At 35.3% G+C, this 25,623-nt stretch overlaps 2 protein-coding genes across 2 annotated transcripts in view; both read right to left on the bottom strand.

Annotated features, from left to right (window-relative positions):
- Window positions 1-354: 354 nt before the first annotated feature.
- Window positions 355-2,827, bottom strand: LOC149805195 (protein toll-like). Its single transcript, XM_089948333.1, has one exon. The coding sequence runs from the start codon at window positions 2,696-2,698 to the stop codon at window positions 590-592; it is 2,109 nt and encodes a 702-aa protein (XP_089804459.1). The 5' UTR covers window positions 2,699-2,827; the 3' UTR covers window positions 355-589.
- Window positions 2,828-10,349: 7,522 nt separating this feature from the next.
- The window catches only part of LOC149805194 (RNA polymerase-associated protein RTF1 homolog), a 57,130-nt gene continuing 41,856 nt past the window's right edge, over window positions 10,350-25,623 (bottom strand). The window contains exons 11-17 of the mRNA XM_089948325.1: window positions 25,180-25,257; window positions 22,642-22,763; window positions 22,129-22,264; window positions 14,876-14,959; window positions 14,252-14,290; window positions 12,811-12,916; window positions 10,350-10,634 (exon numbers count right to left, since the gene is read on the bottom strand). Of these exons, the coding sequence (XP_089804451.1) occupies window positions 10,528-10,634; window positions 12,811-12,916; window positions 14,252-14,290; window positions 14,876-14,959; window positions 22,129-22,264; window positions 22,642-22,763; window positions 25,180-25,257 (672 nt within the window). The 3' untranslated portion in view covers window positions 10,350-10,527. The remainder of the gene's footprint in view (window positions 10,635-12,810; window positions 12,917-14,251; window positions 14,291-14,875; window positions 14,960-22,128; window positions 22,265-22,641; window positions 22,764-25,179; window positions 25,258-25,623) is intronic.

Below are 25,623 nucleotides of genomic sequence, written 5' to 3'. Positions count from 1 at the left end.
ACTAGAATTATGAATGTAACACTTGCAAGCAGTCATTTACAATAATGCAGAAGGAAAGTAGCACTTGCAAACTGTTACGTACAATCTACATCAATGAAGAATACAATATACATTGATAGAATTATGAAAGTAGCACTTGCAAGCAGCCATTTACAATAATGCATCAAGGAAGATTAGAAAACTCATGCATATAATTATGGCTGTAATCCCCCTCCATATTAGTGATCCTAGATAATTTATACAATATGTGATGTTAGTAAGGGCAGGTTTATCGTAAATATCCTGTTTAATAACCTGCACAATAAGAAAACAATAATATTTAAAATGCATTTATTTGCTGGACAATCATTTTTGCAAAAAAAATTTAAAAAATAAAAATGCAAGAACAATAATTAAGTAACAAATTTTTTTTGACAAATCCTTGTCGCTGATATAAAAATTCATAATGTCAACATGATTGAATACATACATTCTTGTCAATTGACAAATTACTTAAACATGGCTTGGCTATTATAAAATGCGTTTAATTTTAAGCAACAAATAAGGTACTGTGAAACGGAGCAACACAAACACTCTTTCTCAGTTCATTTTAAGCCATTGAGTTTTGTGGTTCAGGATTAATCTTGTTCCTGTTTTTCAACGTCCTGATATTAAACAATGCTTTTGTATTTTTGACGTAGTTAGACCTTTTCATACCCGATCCGATTGCTCTTTGAACGTTATCTAGATGCATACTGTCCCTGTTTCCAAAGTCTAGCGTCGTTCCCACTCTGACAAAAGCTTTGATTTGTCGTTGCTGCACAAGGTTTGATGGAAGATAGTCGAAGTTGATCATCACGATTTTTCTGTGTCGATCCTTGAAATACATGTCCCAAGCGTACTTCCATTCTATCTCCGTCCGCGGTCGACCCTCCTGGCGGAGATAGCTTTTTGACAATATAACAAGAAAGCATCTGGTTTTTATCAGCATATCCCGAGCTTCGTCCTCTGCTATTTGTCCTGGTAAGCAATCTCTCAGTGGAAGATAAATACGATATCCAAAATTTTTCAAATACGGCAAAAGAACGTGCCTGATCCATACATAGACTGTGTCGTTTCCTTCATCGGAAGATAGGTAAATGTCGTAATCAAATTTGCAAATTGAAGGGTCGTGACTTCGAAACAAAATCCTGAGTTCATATTTAAATTTGTAGATAAGAAAAGAAGGCAGCCCAAAAAGGATGATAGCCGTGGCAAGCGAAATGCATATAATAGCATTTGTTAAATTCAATCTCTGGCATTCGTGGAAAAGCAAATCTTTCAAGTGTATTGCCTTGACGCGTCCATGATTTTCTGTATGGCAGAATGTTGAATCTGAACTGATTTGGCGAACGTCAAGCCAATCAGACACCCAGAGGGTGTCACAGTCACAGAACAATAGCACATTTTGTAGGTCCAATGATTGAGAGGGCAGGTACTGTATATTTTTTGGTAAATAATAAATCATATCCGTATTGTTTGATAAAGAAAGATTTTTCACGTTGTACAGTCCCTTTATTGCTTGGTCCTCTACTCTTTGAAGTGGATTATTACATGCATTTATTATTATTACTTTTTCGAGGTAATAACTTGCATTTAAGACAGTTATTTCATTATCGCATACATTCAACTCATATGCAAGTGATGTGTTAGGCAGAAATTTCGGCAGCTCTCTGAGACCTTTTCCTTCGCAATCAACTAATAACCTAGATTTGCTCGGCTGCTCCACACATATGCACTCAACTGGACATCCTTCTTCAACGTCTTTGGTACAAACAAACTGGTCCAATGACCCATCTTTTACTAAATCCGTGATACTTTTTCCCGCTAGATTTGGTGGACTTGCACATTTGACTTCGAAATAATCTCTCCAAATTTTCTTAATGACTTCCTCCGCAAGTTTCAAGAACGGCTCCATTTCACAACCACAGGAAAAATTGGTACCACGAAAATCAAATCCGAATTCGAGCAGTGTTCCCAGCATTGTCAAGTTTTGAACACCTAGTTTTCTGAAGTCTGGCCACTTTAGAAATGGATTGTTTGACATATAAACCATACCCGGACCATAGGTTACGCTGACGTTGAGTAAAAGATCCAAGTCATTTGTCAGCTCAGTCATTTGATTGTGACTGAAATCTCTTGTACAGAACGGCCCACTCATAATAACATTTGTGATGTCTAATGACGTCAGCTCATTACAACTCGCATTCAGGTACTGTATATTTAAACTGGGCGCAGCAAGGGAGAATGGATCAAGATGTTTGATTCTATTTTCCGAGATGTCAAGAAGCATTAGTTTCTTAAGCTGATTGAATGTATTGTTATAAATGTTGGTCAAACTATTCTTTTTCAAGTCGAGTTCCTCAAGATTTACTAAGCACGAAATGTTACCAACAAACTTTATCCGATTTTGTGATAGATCTATTTTAATTAAATTTGGAAATTTACAAATATTGGTAGGCAAATATCCCACGACACCGTTTTTATGAATCAGACGAAAGTATTCTTCCGATTGAAAGTTATTGTTAGAGGTCAAGCCATATGTCGCTCCATCTACGCTGGTATATTCCAAAAACAGATCACTGAGAAGGATTGTATTCCGAGTAACATTGCATCCCAAGTGTGAATGTATCAGAGATAGTATCATGATGCTGAACAGCTCAAACGTTGCACGCCCCATTTATAAGGAATTTTATTATCGGAAAGTTGTTTTTAACACATCTGAATTTAAATTATATGCGTCTTTTCCATTTGTTTACGGCTATCTCTTAACCAGTTATACCTACGGAGTGAATTATCTAGCAACAAAAACACGCTAAGATTACTGGATACAAGTACCGTTGTTTCAATGATCAGCGACTACAGACAGACATTACTTGTAAATACTAACATGCAGCGTAGAATAATAATACACTGTTGCTAATCTAAAGGAAACTCCCCATACAATTACACATATATTTGTGTAAAATACACGCTCAACGGAAAACAGCATGGATCCTGCTAAGGAAATTGACAATCAGGGTCAATGTTGGAAGCTTAGAATCATGAATTGAATCATCAGAGAAGATTCCAATCTTGAGACAATATGCAACAGCAGTTCTTCTTAACATCAAAGAAATAAAATTGTATGCGTTTGTTCCTCATTTTTTCACGCTAAGCTCCTCTCTTGTCGTCACTAATGTCACTCAATCATCGATACCCGCTAAAAGGGCTGTGTATGTTATTAAAAACCAAACACGCCAAGTTGATGTAATCACTTTCCTTTAATTGATCAGCGACTACACAATCTGACATTATTTGCAAAGACTGACCTGCAGCGTAGAATAAAAATCCATTTTTTATTTACCTATGTCAAACTCACCACATAATTACTCAATATATCTGTGCAATAATTATATGTACAAACTTAACAGCTTAGACACTGATCTATGGTCGCATTAGGTAGCTGCCAATCAGGGTCGATATTGGTCGCTTACAACCATCAACAGAATAGAGAAATTAAGATTCTGATCTGTTGGTACGATATACAAGAGCAGATCTAGCACCGTTTTCCGAACACGTTTTAAGCAAGAAAATCAAGCTCAATGACAAAGTCCGAAAACTTTGACAATCTGTAACTTGATCAAGGATAAAGCTAAAAACACGGGAACGTTCAGATTTTACTTAACTTGGATTCCTCTACCAGAAGGACAAATATCCGTAGCACATGTGCACCCTAAGCATCACCTCTGATTTGGGGGTTTTGAGCTCGAGATTCCTGCTAACAGGGATTTTAAGAAGACTCTTTCTTATTACTTTTAGTTTGCAGTTGTAAAGGTGTTGAAAGCATTAAAAAACTTTTGGCCACGTATTTATTATTTGTGTGGTAAAGCTCATATTATTTACAAGAAATCGCTAATATTTATTTAGTATTTTACATGAGGGCTATATCGCACCAAGGCAATGGGAGTAAAGTAATAGGGGGATGGCACTCCTTTAGTTGCTAGTCCAGCACGCTAACCACTGAGTCCCTAAGGATCCTGTTTCATATTAAAATGTATATCAACATTGCCATGAATGTACATTTAGTCATCTTAAATTAAATATTAATTGGTATCCTAAAATTGAGCACTAACATTAGTATAGTTTAACTAATGTATACAGTAATACCTCGTGCATTCGCGTTTCTGGATTCGCGAATTCACGGATTCGCGAAATTTTCATTGGTACCCTCTACGTACATGTTTTCTTTATTTTATTGAATTGTACCTTCGTTATATGACTTCTGTGACATATGAAGTTTGCCTAGTTTACCTTCCTGACAATGACAAAGAAAACGTCAGTCATTGAGTTTACAGTCCCATTCGTTACTTGGTGTTACCTTACTGTGAGTGCAAAAGAAAACGGCAGCCAATGAATTAGTATAGGAGTAATATTAGTACATGTATACATGTACCATACTGTAAATGCGCTAGTGTGGCAAATACCCATTAGGCGATACTGTACTCTATTTTTACGTCAACCATTTATTTCTCTTTTTAAGGGTAATGTATTAAGCTAACTTTTAAATGAAATTAAAGTGCGTTGGGATCATGATTTGGGTCATATTTAAGGTTTAAACCCTAGAAATAGGCATTTATTAGCATTTTTAGTGACTCGTACCAAACATTCGCGATTCCTCCTGATCCGCGACTGGTTCTGGAACCTAACCTCGCGAATGTTCGAGGTATTACTGTATTCAGTTCTGATTATTGAATGCTCTTTAAATGTCATCACAAAGTTCCAGACGAAAACTAATGACTTTCAATGGTGGCCACGAACTAAATTTGGTCAAGAAAAGAAGAATGAGATCTAATCATAACAAATAACAGGGTAGTAGGAATTTGTTTCAATATCCGCAGCTTTCATTGTGAATGACAGCGCGAACTTTAATCTTCTATGTACTGGGCACACATTTAGATTGATTTCATCCTTAAATATCCACGTATTTTACCACTGTTATCTATATGTATTTCTCGTGAGCCCACGTGACCTATGGATCGGGGCAAATCTTCGTTGGGTATGTTACAGAAGAGCTATGACAGGCGTACTTGCATTAGATTGTCTTGAATAGTATCGATGTTATAAGTTCTCATACTAAAAGGACCAAACCACAAGATAGTACTATTCGGTAAATGGATAAAACTATATACGTGTTTTGTGATTAGGGAAAGGTAGCAACGATTTTGACAAGGCTAATGGACACGTCAAGACCATCGGAGCGCGATATTTTCACGATATTTCATACGACATATCAAACGGGTTCTTTCTTCTCAACTCCTGACTTAGAATAAATCACGATTGCAGTTATGCATTTATTTTATACCATCCTCTTTTACACCTTAAAATTTCGTAATCCCTAGAGTGTGCATTAAATTAAAAACAAGTCGGGATTTGTACAAGTTTGATTCGACGAGTCTAGGAATATCAACGCGCGGACGTCTAGGAAAACACTAAATTCGATTCCATGATGCGAAAATATGGACTAAATATCTGAATCAAACGTCTTGTGAACCTAGTAAGAACAAATGGGTACTGAATACACGATCTGATTAAATTTAATCGCTAAATATATGCATCTGTATTGGAGTCCATTTGCATAGAATATCATGGTTTTATTCCTTTTGCATAGAATATCAAGGTTTTATTGCGTTATTTACCCAATTAATCGCTCCCAGGTAACTTTGTACAGCTAAATTTACGGGCAATTTTACAAAGATACAACTTAAACGACAATTTTAAAAAATTATGTCATTTACTGGTTTAGTTTCACATGAACAGTCAAAATAATATTACTTACTATACGTGACAACTTTGTAGACACAGAAGTTTAAACTTAATGATTCCAGCTGATCAAAAATCTACATTATGTGCACACGTCAATCTAATTAGAGAATCAGTCCATTATTGCATAGGCATTTTGACGTAATTTTTTTACATATAGGCGGAGTAACTCAATGAAATATAAATGAGATTTGACGTAAATAACGACATTCTTCTATTAAATTAACGAAGAAAAATATATGCGTTCAAACAGTCTCAAGAAAAAACATTGGGGAGACAGTGCTAATAAGTTTATGATTTCTAATGAATTCCCCAAAAACATATATTTGTAATTTCATTTGACAAAGTTGATCAAATACATATGGTTTAAACTAAAAACATTCTAGTAGAAAACAAATTGGACAACTTCAACTATATCAAACTCGATGTAAATATCAGAATTTTTCGACCTGTAATAAAAAGCTTCACATGAATTGCTATAATGGATAGATATGTTAATGGCCTTTGACCTTTTGACACGTGATTGGGTTTAACCAACGGATGCACATCGGCCCCTTTTCCCGCTAAAATGACAAAGTTTTTTTGTGTGCTAGTGATGGATACTTCCTCCGAATCCAGATAATTTCATAAGAACGGTCTTACAGATCATCACCTTTTACATTTTTTCAGGCATGTAACTTTTTATTTAAAATTTGATGCAACCTTACTTTTTGCGTCGTTGGATTGCTTTTCTACGGAGTGTTGGGGAAAATTTGGATTTTGCAAAGAAGTTGAATACCCAGAGCTTTCGATATCGATCATCTTTAAATGGCAAAGAAAGCTTTCGACGTTTGGGTCTGACGACTTAAAATTTAGCAAGCTGAAATTTAAAAGCTCAAAACACAATCTTCAATCACAGTTATAGCTTGAAAAGTTCCTTTTACAGTTATTAATATTAGGGTTAACTATTACTTTTCTTTTCAGCAATTTGTGAGTCAGTCAACTTTGTGATTCCTACTTTTGGGGGAGTTTGACAACGCTTTTAGCATACGACAGACCGTACACGGCGGCCAGTATATTTAGTGGACCTACCCACTAGAAGCGACATGCAAGGTTTCTCACATACCAACCTCGGATGCGGAAGGTCGCGGGTTCGAACCCCGGCTGAATTATACCAAAGGCATAATATAAAAAATGGTACTAACAGCGGCCTTGCTAGGCGCTCAGCATTAAGAGGTTAATGTTTCGGCTGGTTTGCCCGCCGAATGGTTGACTTGGAAGTAGGCTGAAAAGAAGACGGTCCAATAACAAGATTTTCAAAAGGGTTACCATGGCAGCCATACCGGCTGTCCAGCCAGCACCATTCTCATTTAAGACCAACTAGCCATCCGAAGTCTTCTGGTGAAAATCCCCATGGTGATATAACTTTCCTTTAAGAATTACAATTTTTATTGTGGACCAACTAGATATCTTGTCTTTTAGTGAAAATCAAGGTGGAGTATCAGTATCAAGATTTTCAAGAGGGCTCCTATGGCAACCAAATTAGAAGTCCAGGGAACACCATTCTCAATTAAGATCAACCAGCCATCAGAAGAAGTCTTTTAATGAAAACTCCATGGCGATATATCTTTCCTTTCAAGAGAAGTAGTAAAAACAAGATTTTTAACATGGCAGCAGTGGCAAACATAATGGACATCAGATCAACACTTTTTGTTTAGAATCATATGAAGTCTTTCAGTGAAAACCCCATGTTCATATGACCAACACTGTAGCAATACTGGATGTCCAAATGATACCATTTTCATTTAGAACCAACTAGACTTTGGGATGAAAGTATATAAAGATACAAACGGACCCTGAATAAAGGTCAACATGGAATCTAATAAGCTATTCCAGAGATGCTTCCAGAATTTTATCTTAACGAAGGACTTCCCCCATGTCCCCAAAAGGAGAGGATTAGAATAAAATTGAGGGGGAGGAGGAAACAGACATACTTCATTATTTACATAACACTATAATATCCATCTCTCTTCCTTATCCACTCTGTAAGACCCATATTGAAATCAAAATGTTTAAAAGATGTTGCCTCAAGCTGTATAAGCTTTAATCTGTTCACAGCTCACAGGTATTGTTGTTCTGGATAATTATGCTCCAAAAAAAGATTTTTTGCTAACATAAGCTGTGCCAAAGTCCAACTTTCTTGAATTAGCACTCTACTGACTACCATGCTAGATTTACTGTTCCTTAATGCTGTATTAGGATTTTAAGTCCATTAATGCCATAGTCGACTTGTTCAAACAGAGGAATATTTATCGAATATCTTTACTTTTTAATTTCATTTTTAGATTTTTATTTATCAGATTTATTGTAACATTTATGCAAGAACTATATGGTTTTGCAACACAGGGCTAAATGATGACTAGAAAGTAAATGAAAAGTGCACTCTACTTTTAAACTGTTTGTATTTTAATTTGGTTGTTTGTCTGCCTTTTCTACATTTAATCTTAAAACACTGCTGGAATGAGGGGTTGACCATCATGGCATCTGTCTTGGTATATCCAGGATGTTCATCAGATTCAAATTTAATGCGATTTGTGGTTCAAAATCACTCACTGGCATCTCCTTTAGCACTTTCCCAGCTCCTATGATCTGATATACTTCCCCGACTTAAAAAAATAAATAACTTTCATTACAATGATCAGCCAGTATTTGCCAAACTAAACTGTTATCTATAGATAAGCAATGCTGGGAATCAGCCATTTTTGGTCTTCTTGATAGCCCATATTATAAATACGCATTTGTAAAATTTCTTTTATGCAAGGTTCAAATTTCAACACAATTATTGTTACAGGGCCCAATGTGCCAATCAATCAAATTTAGATTAACAACCATTCATGTCAAGCCGAAGAAACCAGGTGTAAATATTTGCCAAAAAAATACATGTTGCACCAAACACTTCAATATTTTTACCATTTCTACAGGTACTTTAAGGCTGAATGGCTGAAAAAGTTTGTACACTACATGGAGTACATTTGCATATGAGCAACTATTAAGTAATTTTTGGGAATTCTCATGTATCAGAACTTTCCAGTGAGCGAAGCTGTACAAATTTTGCATGAATCACACTGTCATATATCCTGGAAGCATCCTGCTATTCTGGTTTATTGACAGTAGAGATATAAAAAATAAACTTACCAATACTTTAAGTGACGCTAATATTACAATACTATATTGAGGCAGATGGTTGAAAAAGGCGAAATCTGACAAATTTCATGAAGAATATGGATACATTGTTGACTATAATGTCTGTAGTGTGGCAGTTTATAGTGATGTCTATCACTGGGGCATCATGTTGCAGACATGTAGCATGATGTCCCACATGGTCACTTTATCCTGACACCAGGCCAACCAGTCTTAACACTAACCTCTTAATGCTGAGTGCCCAGTGAGACAGCTGTTAGTACCATTTTTGTAAGTCTTTGGTATAACTCGGCTGGGGATTAAACCCACGATCTCCCGCCTCCAAGGCAGACGCTCTAACCACTAGGCCACTGGAGCAGTCCATTGATGACAGTATTGTAACACAAGCAAAAACAGAACATTTGGTATGTGGGTACCAACCTAACAGTGACAATGGCAGGTAAAATGGCATCTTGATGGAGTTATATCCCAGAGATATTAGTTTCAGCATTGGAGAGTAATCTTGAAATCTTTCGGAGACAACAACCAGATTCAGGAGGTAGTGAAGATAATTCATAACGATAATGTGACTGGGTAATGCATTATCAGAAATGTGTTCATGCAACATGGATGCCCAACAAAAGCAGCTGAAATTACCTAAATGCAAAACTTAACAAGGGTAACACTCTATGCCCTTACCAATCTCAAGGTGGAACAGAGAAAATACACAGATTCTGAGATGCCTTCAATGCATCTTCTGTGTTAAGTTAGCAGGTAAACACCAAGCTGTCACCACCTGATAATCAGCATAAACTAACCAGGCTGCACGTAAGCAAATTTTACACTGACGAAAATTAACTTGGCCGGCACTAGAAACCAAAGTCTGTTTAGTATGATAAAACCACAGACACATGGACAGACTATAGATATTTCAACTCATATGTCAAACTAGGAGCAAAAAAGTAATTTCTTAATGGTGACAAATGTATGAATATGCTTATCAAAAAAAGAAGATTTAGTTAAAAATTTTCCATCAGCAGGATTATCTGCATATCTCAACTCTTAATGAAGCAAAGAAACCTGCAGAAAATAACCTCAAAGTAAGATGAAGTTAGGGCCACCAACAATCACGACACTGGATCATGGTTATCATTATTATTTACCTTGCAGCTCCATAATTATTGTCTACAATTAACCAAATAATTTCATTACTAGTAATTGTATAATAAATTATTATAAAATGGGTGCGACAGAAAATAATGGTACAACTATACTTCAACATTTTTAACTTAAATTTCAAGCAATATTTCTACAATTTAACGTATATCGAAGTATTCTATAAAGGGTGTGAAAAATGATGATGATGCAAATGTATTTACACATTTTATTTATTAAATTTCAAGCAATATTTCTACAATTAAATTCTCACAAAAAATAAGACTACTACACCACATGAACACTACAAACTCTCTCTCCCCGCACACTATCTTAACACAAAAAAGACTGATCCACTTTCACCAACTCTCTTACATGGTTCAATGTTTCATGCTATATCAGCCCCTTTAGCTTTTTATATTCCTCTAGATTAAGGGATCTCTTGGGAGCTCCATCTCTGCCACCAGGATGTGGTCGGTTCTGTACAACCATATTTTGATCTGCAAGAATGGAAAAGAAACAATTGATTTTACAGGATGTTATCCGCTGATATCATAAATATACCAATACTATCAGCACTTGCAATTATGCAAAGCTAACAACAATATAACATTATATTCTTTAAACTGATAAGATAAACTAAACACCTTCAACATATATTTCTGAATCTAAATGTATTGTATATACGACTTACTCCAAGCAGTGCATGTGATATATGGATTTTTACGAATTGTTCAGTCATACAGTCACGATGTCTGCAGTGTGACAGTTTATAGTGATGTCTAGCATTGGGGCATCATGCCGCAGACATGTAGCATGATGTCCCACCCAGTTAAATTATCCTGACACCATGCCGACCAGTCATCATGCTAACCTCTTAATGCTGAGTGTCAAGTGAGGCAGCTGTTAGTACCATTTTTATGAGTCATTGGTATGATTCAGCCTGGGTTTGAACCCATGACCTCTTGCATCCGAGGCAGATGCGCTAACCACTAGGCCACTGAAGTGGTCTCAAATTTTGGAGGGTAAATGACATAAGAGATAAAATCTAATAGAAGAAAATACAGAAATGCAGTATTCAGCCATAAATACAAAGAAAAGCATTATTCACCTGTAAATCAAACAGTTTTTTATTTGAGTAGGAAACAAACTCAGAGAAAGAAGGGAATTATGAAAGAAAATAAAAATTAATGCTTGGTAATAACTATTGTTGAACAGAAGTCAGATCCATTACTGCAAATATCATAGTGCTGCCCTTTTCTGGTACACTAGACAATTATACAGATCGATATCTTTCAGGGCATAATTTAGCAACTACCTGGTTACATTCTAGCACCAGTCTAGCATGAAGAGAAAACATGTTAATGATCACATGTGAAAGATTTGAGGATTCAGCTTTTTAAAGAAAACATTGATAATTTAAAACAGCTAAGCGTCCCAGCAATCTAAAATTGCTAAGGAATCATATAGGTTGGTAGGCATTATCTTGTCCTGCTCTTGCCACATATTCTCAAAATAACATAAGAAAAATAAATAGCAAAAGACCAGGCCACAAATTCTCAAGATATCATATGAAGAACAAACAGTATAGACTGGGCCACATATTCTCAAAATAACATATGAAGAACAAACAGTATAGACTGGGCCACATATTCTCAAGATATCATATGAAGAACAAACAGCATAGACTGGGCCACATATTCTCAAGATATCATATGAAGAACAAACAGTATAGACTGGGCCACATATTCTCAAGATATCATATGAAGAACAAACAGCATAGACTGGGCCACATATTCTCAAGATATCATATGAAGAACAAACAGCATAGACTGGGCCACATATTCTCAAGATATCATATGAAGAACAAACAGTATAGACTGGGCCACAAATTCTCAAGATATCATATGAAGAACAAACAGCATATACTGGGACATATATTCTCAAAATAACATATGAAGAACAAACAGCAAAAAACTGTGTCACATATTCTCAAAATAACATAAGAAAAACAAATAGCAAAAGACCAGGCCACAAATTCTCAAGATATCATATGAAGAACAAACAGCATAGACTGGGCCACATATTCTCAAGATATCATATGAAGAACAAACAGCATAGACTGGGCCACATATTCTCAAGATATCATATGAAGAACAAACAGCATAGACTGGGCCACAAATTCTCAAGATATCATATGAAGAACAAACAGCATAGACTGGGCCACATATTCTCAAGAAATCATATTAAGAACAAACAGTATAGACTGGGCCACAAATTCTCAAGATATCATATGAAGAACAAACAGCATAGACTGGGCCACATATTCTCAAAATAACATATGAAGAACAAACAGTATAGACTGGGCCACACAGTATGCCAATATCAAGTTCAAGTCTACAAACTTTGATAGTCTACAATTTTAATTATAATAAAACTAAATCACAAAACTTTCTGACTTTTCTTAACTTACATATCTCTAACTGACTTCCAAAATATGATGACACTGGTGCACCCTAAGTATTATATCAAATGTTGTGGTTTAACATGAGCTTGTTTCTGGCTAAAAAAGTTTCATGAGTATGTGGCCTCATCTGCAATTACATACTTGCATTCTGTCTGCAGTTGATGGAAGTTATGAAAACAGATTTCTGATGTACAGTTTTCAGAACTTACTCATGGTAGCTTCATCCAGATCAATTTTAACATCAAAGTCATGAACAGCAAAAGGGTCATCGGAAAGCTGTCTCTCTGGCTTTGGAGGTCCACTTTCTGAGTTTTTCTAAGAAAAATGCAAAATGTACAACAAAAAATTTAATAGGTAAGCACTTGATAAAGATGTTGAGTCCATCCACTTCAAAAATCAGCACTATCAGTTCTTTGTCAAGATAGAGGGATAGAAAAAATGCAAGTAATCTGAAAGAATCAGGAAAGTATATTTTCTTATCCATGTGAGTGTAAGTACCAAGCAGATATTTTCAGCCCAGTCTTTTGAGCAGTCCTTATTTATGCATGGAAAATATCTTGCATACAGAATGAGAATACAGAATATTACTTTAAAAACAAACAAAAAATTGACTTGTGTCTGGTTGGTGCCCAAACATCTACTTTCAACGTAATCGGACTATGGACTGTATATTTAATACAATCATTGTAAAATATGCCCAGAACAATGGATTCTATACTGAAAACTGCTCCAGCAGTCAGTCAATGTCAAGATATTTAACAAGGTCTAATAGTAAAGTTTGGAGAAAATGCAATCTGGGGGTGGGACTGGTAGCAAATATTACCACTGATGATAATACTGTTCCCAGTGAAAACAACCAAATAAGAAGCCAAAATTTACTACAAGAACGTTTGCGAACTTTAAATATCAAAAGGAGAACTGGAGAAGATAAGCTTTAATTATTTTTTCTTAAATTATCGAGATTACACATCATCATGTGATACCAGACTTGTCTTCATACTTGATAAATAAGAAATTATACTGATCTAGTACTGACTACAGGGTACCCAGTCTATCTGATTGCCTGATTGACAACACAAATATATTTTGGGCAAGAACCCAAAAGATCCATATGAAAATATTATTCCAACTGACTGGAGAATTCCACAACCTCCCCAAATGCCAGTAAGAACTCAGCAAATTTAACTCGCAATCAGTTCTATTACAACCCAGTGACATACTTTTCCGCAATCAAGTGGTGGTTGAAAATTCCCATTTGTTCCCCATGACTCTGATCAATATTTGCAAAATTAAAGGGCTTCTTCCCCTATTTTCTTACAGCATTGGAACACTGTATTTAAAAGAAAATTTTGAAAACCAAATAAAAGATATTTGTACAATTTAAAATAGAAAGATCTGACTGAAAAATTCCAGACAAAGACTTTAACTACAAGGGTTTAACTGACAACTGAAATATGTTTAAAACAAAACAAACCAACAGCTTGTTTGCCACAAAGTCCAGAATGTCATCTGAAATCGTAGAATTTTTGGCTTGTATTAAATGCATGTACACATTCATGCTGTGTAATGTTAAACAGTTGAAAGCCCAATGAAGTAACGAAGGATAAATTCACCCTTTTTGAATCCTACATGTCCAAAAGGTATACTCACATTTTCTTGGGGATATTCTATCTTTGGTAAAGAAATAGCCTGAAAACAACAGAAATGGAAGATGAACTTTAATATTCCTTCGAAGCAAATAACATAGACAATTATCTACAGTTCATAAGGTGTTGCTATTACAACAAGATCATAAGATATATTGATCAACAAAAAAATGTTTACATAGTTGTTGATACAAATAAATTAAATAAAGCCAAACTATTTTTCATATGGTGATGTAGAACTGCTCAGGATGTACATAAATAACAACTTTCTTACTGTACAAGTAACTGATTGGAACAAAGTGACTTAAACAGAACAGATGAACATTTTTTTTAAAGCATTAATATTTAAAACCAGATCAGTGGCTGATATTGGTAGGCTTGTATATTACTCCATGAGATATATGAACATAAGTCAAGCCCCATCCACACCCAATATGTTATTAATCTATATAATCCAAACCTGGTGATGATGCAACTCCTTTTGCCTTATTTTTAATTTTTTTCAGATGAACACATGTCTACTGGTTGAGTTCCATCAATATGATTATATGTATGTGTTGATTATTTACAAAGCAAAACTACCCATCAGCCGGGACACTGTCAAACATGAATAGAAATTGAATATCACCTTTTCCACTTGTTCCTGTTGCCTTTTCTTTCTTTCTTCTTCCAACTTCTTGAAAACCTCAGGATCCATGTTGGCATCTCTAGCCTATGAGGTAAGATGAAAAGATCATCATATAAATATTTAAACGAAATCCAGATATTTGGTTAGGGCTGGGTAAATTGGTTAAGAAACCCTCAAGAGTTTTTGCTGTAGAGGCAGGGTGGCTAGGTGGTTATTGTGCCAGATGGCAACAACAAAAAAAGAGTGCGGGTTTGAATGCCATTATCAGATCAGTCTGGATTGGATATTGTGATGTGTCCCTGGGCAAGGCACTTTATTCCAATTGAGATATGACTGAAAAATTGTTGAAGCTATGTTACAAATCCAAATCATATTCACAACCAAACAGACAAAAAAAGCTCATACACAATCAATACAAGTTCAAACAGTATTAATACAACTACATTTTCTGGCCTTATTGTGTCAACCTTTTATTTATTTAAATAAATGGAACCTTTAGAGACTTTATTCTGAAACCCAGTTTTGAAAAAACAAAGCCATACATTATTTTTCAATAACCAGATGATGCAATCTTGGCAACATACTTAACTATCACAGTAATGAGTGAAGTCAAGAACTGACCTACTCTAAAATTGTACACTACTTTCTATCACAGAAAGTAATTAACTGAGACAACTTCAATCCTGCTCAAAATTAAGTAATTCTTTCTTACCTTATAAATTTTACACCGAAATTTCCTCTCAAAACACAAACTACTGCAATTCAGAAAAATATTGATGTCGGCAGTAAGTGCAGTGTAAAATCCATGCTATTTTCGGGAGAGAAAGAAGCCCATGTACTGAATAAAGTACTGACGCCTGATGTGGACTCTCCACACAGGTAAGAAAAGGTCGCAATATATATATATACTGCATACAACATGCAAGATATGCACCACTACAACAGTTACAATTTGAATAAAATTGAGATGAAACAACAGTAACAAAATTTTCTTTGAATATTACCAGTATCTTTTAAATACAGCCTATATTTTCAACCCTTCCCTTTTACATACCAATTAACAGTCCAGCCTATATTTTCAACCCTTCCCTTTTACATACCAATTAACAGTCAGAGTAAAAGTGGCTTTATTAAAGACATTTTTGAAATTTACATTTTGGATGCATTTAAGATATTATGGATTGAGTGGTTGATACAAACCACAAATGACTAGGTTCGATAAGGGATGATTTTGGCCCCCAATTCTGATTCCTATGAAACTCATATAATTAATGTACTCCCTCTCTTTTCCCAAAATATGAATTTAATTCTTATTGTGGATTGCTTTTAATAAAGAAAAATCACCAATGGTTTTCTCCTATGTTGTGGAGCATATTTTCATGGGTTATAGAAAGTAGGGTTAACGTGCCCCTATGAAGCTGACTGCCAAAAAGAGAAGCATCTAAAATTCTGAATTTTCACACACTATGCCAAATGTTCAACATGGTATGTAGAAATAAGTCCTTTTGTTTTGCAACATTGTCTAAAGAAGAATATAATTATGTTAAGTTTAGCTGATTACTTCGGACACCTATTTTTGTTTTTATTAAAAAAATTCTGCTTATGTTTATGTATACTAATGACTTATGTATTTTTTTTTATACCATAAACACACAATAGCTGCATAGATCTTTGTACAGTAGCATTAGCCGCATGTTGCTACAGTGTATAATAATGAATCAAAACCATATATTCAGAATATCAGTGCCTTAAGCAGTTTTGTGTATGTATCACCGAGGGGAATGCTTCCTTAAAGCTTTATTACCAATTCGATAAAATTATTTTTATTTTATTATATATGATATGGGCCTCGAGAAAAAAGGGAAGGAAAATAAAAATAAAACAGAAGAAGGATTATTATAAATGTATTTGTACCAATGTGCACCGCCCCATTTCATCAATGTCGTTGCTGTCACTTGACAAGACACCACAAAAATCCCCCCTTTCAAATACTTTGAAAAAAATATTCTTGCTCTGATGTATGAAAGTAAAAAGAACCTATTATATGTATTGTGGCTCAAAACGAAAATCATAACATCTTCATCACACTGAAAATAAAACCAAAGCCTTAAATTCAAGTACACCAATTGCTTATTGTTCAATTTAATTAACACAATTAACCCCTGGAGGTTTTTGTTGTTTTCGCCTGAAATTCAAGTAGGAAACACATTTTGAAAGCTATCTGCTGAATACATCCGAAAACACCAACTTCCATGTGATCATCCAATAACATACTGCCTATTGGCTATTTGGCTTGCTCATGAGCAGAAGGTAAAAGCTAAAGTTCTTTTTTTTTATTCTTATTTTTTGTTGCTAAACGGAGCAATAATTTTGTTTTGAGACCACTCTTTATTCCAAATGCCGATCTTATCATGCTATATGCAAAGGTTCATCGGTCTGTTTGCAGTTCATACCAGTTTGCCTTACATCTGAGACCAAAAGGTCTAAAATTCAGACAAAAATCGGATTCCAACCACAGACAAATTTTGGGTAGAAACAATTGATTCCAAAAATGAGGTTTTTCCCTCTTTATTTTGATGTGCAGCAAGAAATTCCAGATTATTTGGTATCATTGGAGAGCTACATCTGTCTTCCTTTCTATAATACCACCCACTTTAGTGCATCATGCATGACCATGATGCTACAGAGCTCGGCAGTAGGTTACTACCTCCTGCCACGTTAACTCGTTGCCAGGGGTTAATGTGTTAAGCAAATATTCAAGTCTGATAAATGTCAAAAATGCTTTTCTTGTGCACAGATTGGGAATCCATTTAGACTCTTGTCTTTTTTTAAAAAGTTGCGGAATATTCCCAGATAAATATAATTTATACTCAATTTTGGGCTATTAATCAGTCTTTTAAGTTTGATTTGAAATAATGCAGCAACTATGGATCACAATGTTGCCCGCTACTGACAAGATTTCAGTTTGCATGCGCACACACTCTTATGTACATATGCAACACACATGGCAAAAAAAAGAAGAAAAAAGTATAAGACATTCAAAATGCAGCAAATGAACTGTGACAAAGTAAAAAAAAAAAGATCTGCTCATTGCAAGGGACATTCAGATAGCTTCTCTCTTTCTCTCATTCACACTCTTAGTCAAATATTAATGGAAATGTATATGTGCATGATAGATACCCCAATTCACTCTATAGACATAGGTCTTTGATGATGTATGGAGAGGCATATTGGATGAAGCAAGCCCGTTTTAATAGCTACAGTTGATAAGGCATTATAACCTAAAATGTATGCATGCAAGTCTTGCGAGACAACTGTCCATTAAGGTTTGTATAGTCATATGTTTTTTGCATTTGAGCTGAGACCTTATGAAAAATACCAAAACTAATCGGATCTTTTTCAATTTAATATATGAGACACTTGCCACCTCTTTATGACTTTGAGACCTACCACTTCATTTTTGGGGGGTTTGGGCAGTGGGCAATGCAGCTGTTCTAGTGGAAGAGTGTATGTGTATGTGTGTGATTTGGATTTTTAACAAGATTCAAATTTGTTTTAGGTCATACCACTACAATGTCTGTAGTTTGACAGTTTATATTGATGTCAAGAACTGGGGCGTCATGCCACAGACATGTAGCATCATGTCCCACCCAGTCCCATTATCCTGACACCAGGCTGACCAGTCATAACACTAACCTCTTAATGCTGAGCACGTAGCAAGGCAGCTGCTAGTACCATTTTTTGAAGTCTTAGGTATGACTCGGCCAGAGTTCGAACCCGCGACATCCCGCATCCGAGGCAGATGCTCTAACCACTAGGCCACCAGACTGGTCCTCTGGTGGTAAGAGTGCCAGATTATTAATTTAAGGGTCACAGGTGCAATACCTTCCCAAGCTACAGCTCAGGCCAGCTGTCTGTGTGCATCATTGGGCAAGGCACTTCCTCGGTATGATATAGCCATCAATGTCAATAAAGTGATGTTAACATACCATTCACCACCACCACCCTTTTCCTGGTATTTTTGGACAACAATTTTTTTAAAGAATAAATACTTTTCAAGTTATTTTTAAACTCAAACCTTTGGTTAGTCATTCATCAGAAACATGTTATAAATGGAAAGTACAACAAACATAAAGAAATCGTATAAACAGCTAATGCAACAATAACAGAAAGCAACATAAACAGAAACTTACTTATATTTTTTTTAAAGCAAAAGAAAAATGATAAACAGAAAAAACGAAAAATGCCACAGCTGGACTCGAACAATAATGTCTGATACATTAGTACTAAAAATACTGTTTTACCTTTATGCCATCTGTCTGCATACACGAAGTGTTGACAATTTACTAAACAACTTGGTGAGGTTCCTAGCATCAATCATCTGCTTTTTGTTTTGCTTTTTTAATTTAAAAAACCCAACATGTTTATATAAATTGTAAAAGTTAATAAATCATAGAATAATCCTTTTCTTCAATAAATATTTCTTTCAAAGCTGCAACAATCCATATAATGTGCCTGTAGCCTAATGAGTAGGTTCATTTTAAATCTAATCAATACACAATAATTTAAAATGAAACAAATGAACACTGCATTTTAACTGGATTCAGTGCTGATTTCATAACTTTAATGGATGTGACTGATTCGCATTTTTTTTCATCTTTTGATCCTGTTTGCTAATATGTCTGAGATCCCATCTAAATAATAAATCCATCTTAATATAATCAAGGTAATAAAATAACACACTGGGATTATATTTCTTACCATCATTCAGTTTTAACAGACCACTGTAGTAAAAAGTAACATTAACTGGCTGCTGCTTTGTTGTTGTTGATGTGAACAGCATTCTTCAGTTAGCCTCTTCTATATTTAGCAGTTAGCATCGAGATATTCTGATTACGATTTGTGATAAATAAGCCTCAAAACGCAATAAGAAACAGAAATGGACAAAAATGCAACTGCCCCCCCAAAAACCAATCAAATATCAAATTTGTTTCAAGAAACATAAACTAGCATTTTCTGTTACTATGATGTAGCGCAGGACAAAGTAGGTGGTTTAAGAAATCAAATTTTCCTCCAGTTTTGTGATTGTTAGTGATGAGTACAAACAAGAACATGTATAAAATTTGTATATCTGTTAGGTGGTTAAAAAAAGTATCTTCTGTCAACAAATCAAATGTGTTCTCAAATGCACTGTAAGATTCTAGGGATTTTCAACTGTTCAACTGTTTTTTGGATTGAACACAGGGCTTTTTAGGAACAAAATTAACTGTTTATTTCACACAGTTTCCCGAGTACATATTGGTATACAGTGGATATTGCATAACCATAACAAATACTTCTACAAACACATTAATTTATCACTAAAAAATCAGCCCTTATCGAACCTTGTCCTTTAAAGACCCAACAAGCCATGATCATTCTGTATCAATAACAGTACTCTTTCCAATTCTAAGAATGTATATACCGATGATAATGTGTCACAGTATTAGGCAAAGAAATAACTTGGTTTTGTCTTAAAACTATTCGACTATTTTTCACTGTACATGTGTACAACATTATCTAGGGTGAATACGTGTTTTTCCAGGTAAGTGACTGTATTAACATGTACCTAGCCAGAAATTACTTGTGACGAAGTAACATTACTAACATGATATGCAAGGGTATTCTACCCTGACTTGTGCTCACTCTCCTATGGATTTAAGCAAGATCACTTTCTAAAACTGACACTGGTCATTTTGGATCATGTCAAGGAGTGTATGCTCTCCATTGTTCTCCAGCCATAGGGGTAAGTGTTACATTTACATTTTCATTTGATATGCGAAGCTTATTCGGTTTGTAATGTCTTATCGCGTAGTAATGCATTTATTACATCGCAGATTTGAACTCTGAATTACAAGTAATTAGAGGTTAAAGTATTATCATATATCTAGAGATTATACAGAAACTATTATTATGACCAATTTGGTTTTATTGTAGCTGATTGTGTCTGTCACTGCGAAGTGTGATTGGCAATGTGACTGTGAATATGACTAGAGCTGTCTGAGCTGTCTAAAGTTGTTTAGAGCTGTCTGGAGTTTCCAGAATATTGAATGCTGCGTGCTGTTGATACGTATGTATATACGTATGTCTGTGCCATGGATGTAGACGTAGCAAATTAAAAAGGGTGCTGTATGCTGTCTGTACGTGTGTATACGTATGACTGTACACATGGTGGATTCATAACGGGTGCGAGCGGCCAATAAGAGTGTGGGCCAACCCAAGGAATCGTGCGACTGTACAAGGGGTCTAGAAGCATACGTTTGGATCAATTGTTGTTCCATTGCATTTTTATATTCATAAGATTATTTTGAATCTTAGTTATATTCATAAGATTATTTTGAATCTTAGTTGTGTTCATAAGATTATTTTGAATCTTAATAGAGTTCCTATTTGAGATTATGTGAATCTCTCTTATAGTGTAAAATACTGTTTGAAGCGTAGCTGCAGTCCATGAGGTTTCTTGGATCTGTACTTCATATTGATTTAATATTTTGGTTTACTTTCAATGCGTGAATGTTGTGTAGAGTGATTTGAGTCAATTGTATGTTGCGAGCGTGAGAGAATCATTGTATTTTTACATTATATATTTTTCTTTATTAATTCATTCATAAATTTCAATCTTTCTCACATTGTGTTTGTCTTATTCATTTAGTCCAAAAACCCACTTGGTTTCTATTCTGCGACATAATGTAATTTTTTATAAAAATAAAAAAATGGGTATCTACCACCAAAAAAAAGAATTCAGAGACTACTTGGTGTATGTATATTTTGCATGTCCAGCAAAGGCCATCACCAACCTGAATGTGCTGGCAGTTCAGTAACTACACTGATCATTCTGCCTAAGATTTTAAAAGAACAGCAAACAACTTTTAAGCCTGAACCAGATACTGAGTTCCTGCTAACGGCCAATCAGAAACAAGTTTCAAAAGTAATGTCATTTATGATTGGTTGAAAAAAACTCTAAAACTTTATGATTTTCTGACCTGGTCTAACTCTTTTATAGTTGGGTGCACATTACAGTTACATAAAAAATCCCCTAGCTCAACAACTAAAATCATTGGTTGGCAAGTGAAATTTAACAACGAAGCCAATTTCTTTTTAAGTCTAATAAGTATTGGGGCTATTTTCCTTGCACCATCCTTGCTGGCTAGTAGATCCAAATTGGAATTCTCACCCCATGATTATGCATGGGTAAATACAATAAATATCCTTGCCTTTGTCACTATGGTCGGTCGACACTGTCTGCGTGTGAAAGGGTCTGCCACGGCATTCTTCATGGCAGCCACTTCCACTTTAAAGGCCTCCTCAGCTTCAATCTGGTTCCTCATTCTGTTACGCTGATTGATGTAGCTGGAAAAAAGGCATAAATGTGATCAATCTAAACATCTGCTAAATACAAAGACAGAACTGACCTTATGGGTAATAATGTCACCAATGAAACAGATGAAATCCAGTTTCAACATCTGAGGTTAAACATAACTTTATGTTGACTGTGCAAAATTATTCAAAGCTTTATGTGTTCTTGATTGTTCCATAACTTATTTTTAGTAGCCGTGGAATCAGAGAACCATTAGGAAGTTATCAGTCTTGGTGTCTAATTAAGTAACAATCTGATGCACTTAATTCTATATTGAATTATTAAATTCATGTTGATGCAAACAGATGTAGATACCAAAAAATGCAGTAAGTAAACTGTCTGATTTTTTTGATGGGTGAAGAAGGATTACCTGATGGAGTTAATGTTTGATGTACGCCTCCTATCCAGTTCACGTGCTCTCTCTTCTAACTCATCCAACTCTTGCTGGATTTTTACTGCCTTACCTGTGTCACCCTCCACTTCTGCCATCTCCTACAACCAAACAGAAGTTATCTGTCTTAAAAATTATACAAAGATCCAGCATTATGCTAAACCAGTCACTGTTAGGAAATGATAACCAACGTTTAAACCAATGTTTAGCAACACAACTTTCTTGCATAAGAACATTGCCGTTTTGTATTTACAGTCTTGTATACCCTCATCGATGTCTATATGTAGTTTCCTAAGTCCAATCTGTATTATTCGTGTCTATTGTCTGCCATACCAGCAATAACTACTCATTTCCAGAATCAACAATCCTCTAATTAGAAGACACCTGCCTTTTCTGTACCAACAGTAGTTAGCATAAACTGGCTGATGCAAAGTCAAACTTTAGCACATACTTTCACTTCTATTAAAAACATGAAAATCTAACCATGACCTAGGTTTTATTAATGTTAAACTTCATACAATTTTTTTTATTCAATTCATGAAGTCCATCAAAAGTTATTGAGCATTAATGAAACTGAAGAGAAAAATTCTGTCAAACAGGAGCCATAACTCTGTAAACTTTGGCCAGAACATTCTGAAAATCAAACTAAATGGAAACATAACTGAACGACAACTGCAAACATTTATAAAAAATAGTGATTTCAATTCATGGAAAGAAATGAACAGAAAAATGCCAAGTTAAACAGGGCACAGAACTCTTTCAAATTTTGCATGAAAATGGTGAAAATCATTAAAGCTAGATCTTTTTAATGTAAAGTCTCACACTAAATTGTATTTAGATCCATAGAGTCTTTTATGATGTGCTGGAATCGACAGACATGGAGTCCTTCAAAAGCTACCTTGCAGGTAATGCAATTTGTGACTGTCATGATGTGTTGAGATGGACAGACATGGGCAAAAAGTATTTTCAGGAATCCAAGTTAAGACAATTTCCTCTTTTTAACTGCTGAGTACTGAAACCATCTAATATTCTTGAGTGACAAGATTTTCAAGATGGCCAACATGGTGACCATATTGGATATAAGAAGAAAAAAAAGCCATTGTCATTTGTGAGCAACTATATATCATAATAAGTTATTTGGTGAAAAACCCATATTTGACAAGACCATCCATTCTGGAAGAGAAGTGATAACAATATTTTCAAAATGGCCATCATGGTGGCCATACTCACAGTCAGAAATGTACCATTTCTATTTAAGAGCAAAAAGGCAACATAAATAAAATCTTCTGGTGAAAATCCCTTTTCAAAATGGCTTTCCATTCAAGAGTAGTAGTGACAGTGACAATAAGATTCTAAAGATGGCTGCTGTGACGACCATACTGGATGACAGATTGGCACCATTTTCACTGAGGTACAACTTCACATCAAAAGGCATAAGAAGTCTTCCAGTAAATACCTCATGTTTGATATAACCATCCATTCAGAAGGAGCAGTAGTGATAACAAGAATTTTAAGGTCACTGTGGCTGCCATACTGAATGTCAGACTGGCACCATTTTCATTAAGTACCAACTAGACAATGTGTGTTTAACGTTTCATGGCAATCTATCAAGTAATTTAAGAAAAGTAGTGATAACAAATAGATGGATGGATATCTGATAACAGACGATCCCTAAAGATCTGGACAATGACCAGAAGAGTTAAATATTAAACTGCTGCATCCAGCGTCTTTAATCTGGTGCCTCTTGGCCTCAGACTCAATAAGGAAGCTGCATCTGCCCGTCTGTAGCCTGTTAAGTTTGATGAAAATCAGGCCAAGAAACCTTGATGTATCATACATAAAGGAACATAACATTTTTTGCCCCAGTGACCTTACTCTTGGACCTAACAGTATCAACTAGTCCCTATGATCTTGGATCTAACAGTATCAATTAGTCCCTACGATCTTGGACCTAACGGTATCAATTAGTCCCTATGATCTTGGACCTAACAGTATCAATTAGTCCCTATGATCTTGGATCTAACAGTATGAAATAGTCCCTATGATCTTGGACCTAACAGTATCAATTAGTCCCTATGATCTTGGATCTAACAGTATCAATTAGTCCCTATGTTCTTGGATCTAACACTGCCAAATCTAAGAAACTTCTGACTCTACCCATTGGCAATCCACATGAAGTTTGACAAAAAAGACCACTGGAAACTGGATAATAACATTTGCTAACACTGGGGGGAGGGAGCATATAGAGAATAATGACATTTGCTAGCACTCTGGGGGGGGGAGACAATAAAAACATCTATTAACATTCTATAGTGGGGTGGGGGTGGGATAAGAACTTTTGCTAATACTTGATGCACCAACCACTATCCCAAATTTTCAGGACTCCTGGTTTTTCTTTCGATTTCATTCTTCTGCAGGCCCAGGTTTAGTTTTCTGGTTTATTTTAGATTCAAATAACAGGATACCTGAGATACTCCTGTGACAGCAAGCTAAAATTAGTTCCTACTGCAAACTTACCTTATGCTTCATTAGATTTGTTTTCTTAACTGCATAGTTATGTGGGTTTTTCTTGAATCTCTGTTTCTCATGCACAATCTACAATATACAAAAAGAATGGTTTTGATGAGTTTTAAAAGCACTTGAGCCATTTACCCACAAAGCATTGAGCAGAATTATCTGAAACAAAAGCCCCAAATGTTACAACTGTGCAGCGGAAAATTTGGAGCACAAAGTTGCCACAATAGCTATTAGCCCTCAAAAAATAATGTGCATGGTTCTGGTTTCGATCTAAAAAAAATGGCTGGTCAGTTAGAACAAAATTTAATTTTTACAAATGTTTTCCTCTCCATTTACTGAAAGTGAAAAACAGTGGCAGGACCTAATATTAATCCTGTGAGAAAAGAACTTGTTAGTATTACTCGTCATCATGACATTGTACAATAGTTAGCTTTGCACTCTGGA

The sequence above is a fragment of the Sinohyriopsis cumingii genome, chromosome 2 (assembly GCF_028554795.1).
Source record: "Sinohyriopsis cumingii isolate HCF-2022 chromosome 2, ASM2855479v2, whole genome shotgun sequence".
In the NCBI taxonomy this organism is placed as follows: Eukaryota; Metazoa; Mollusca; class Bivalvia; order Unionida; family Unionidae; genus Sinohyriopsis; species Sinohyriopsis cumingii.
The sequence above is the reverse complement of the archived record's forward strand: the minus strand, read 5'-3'. Positions and strand labels throughout refer to the sequence as shown.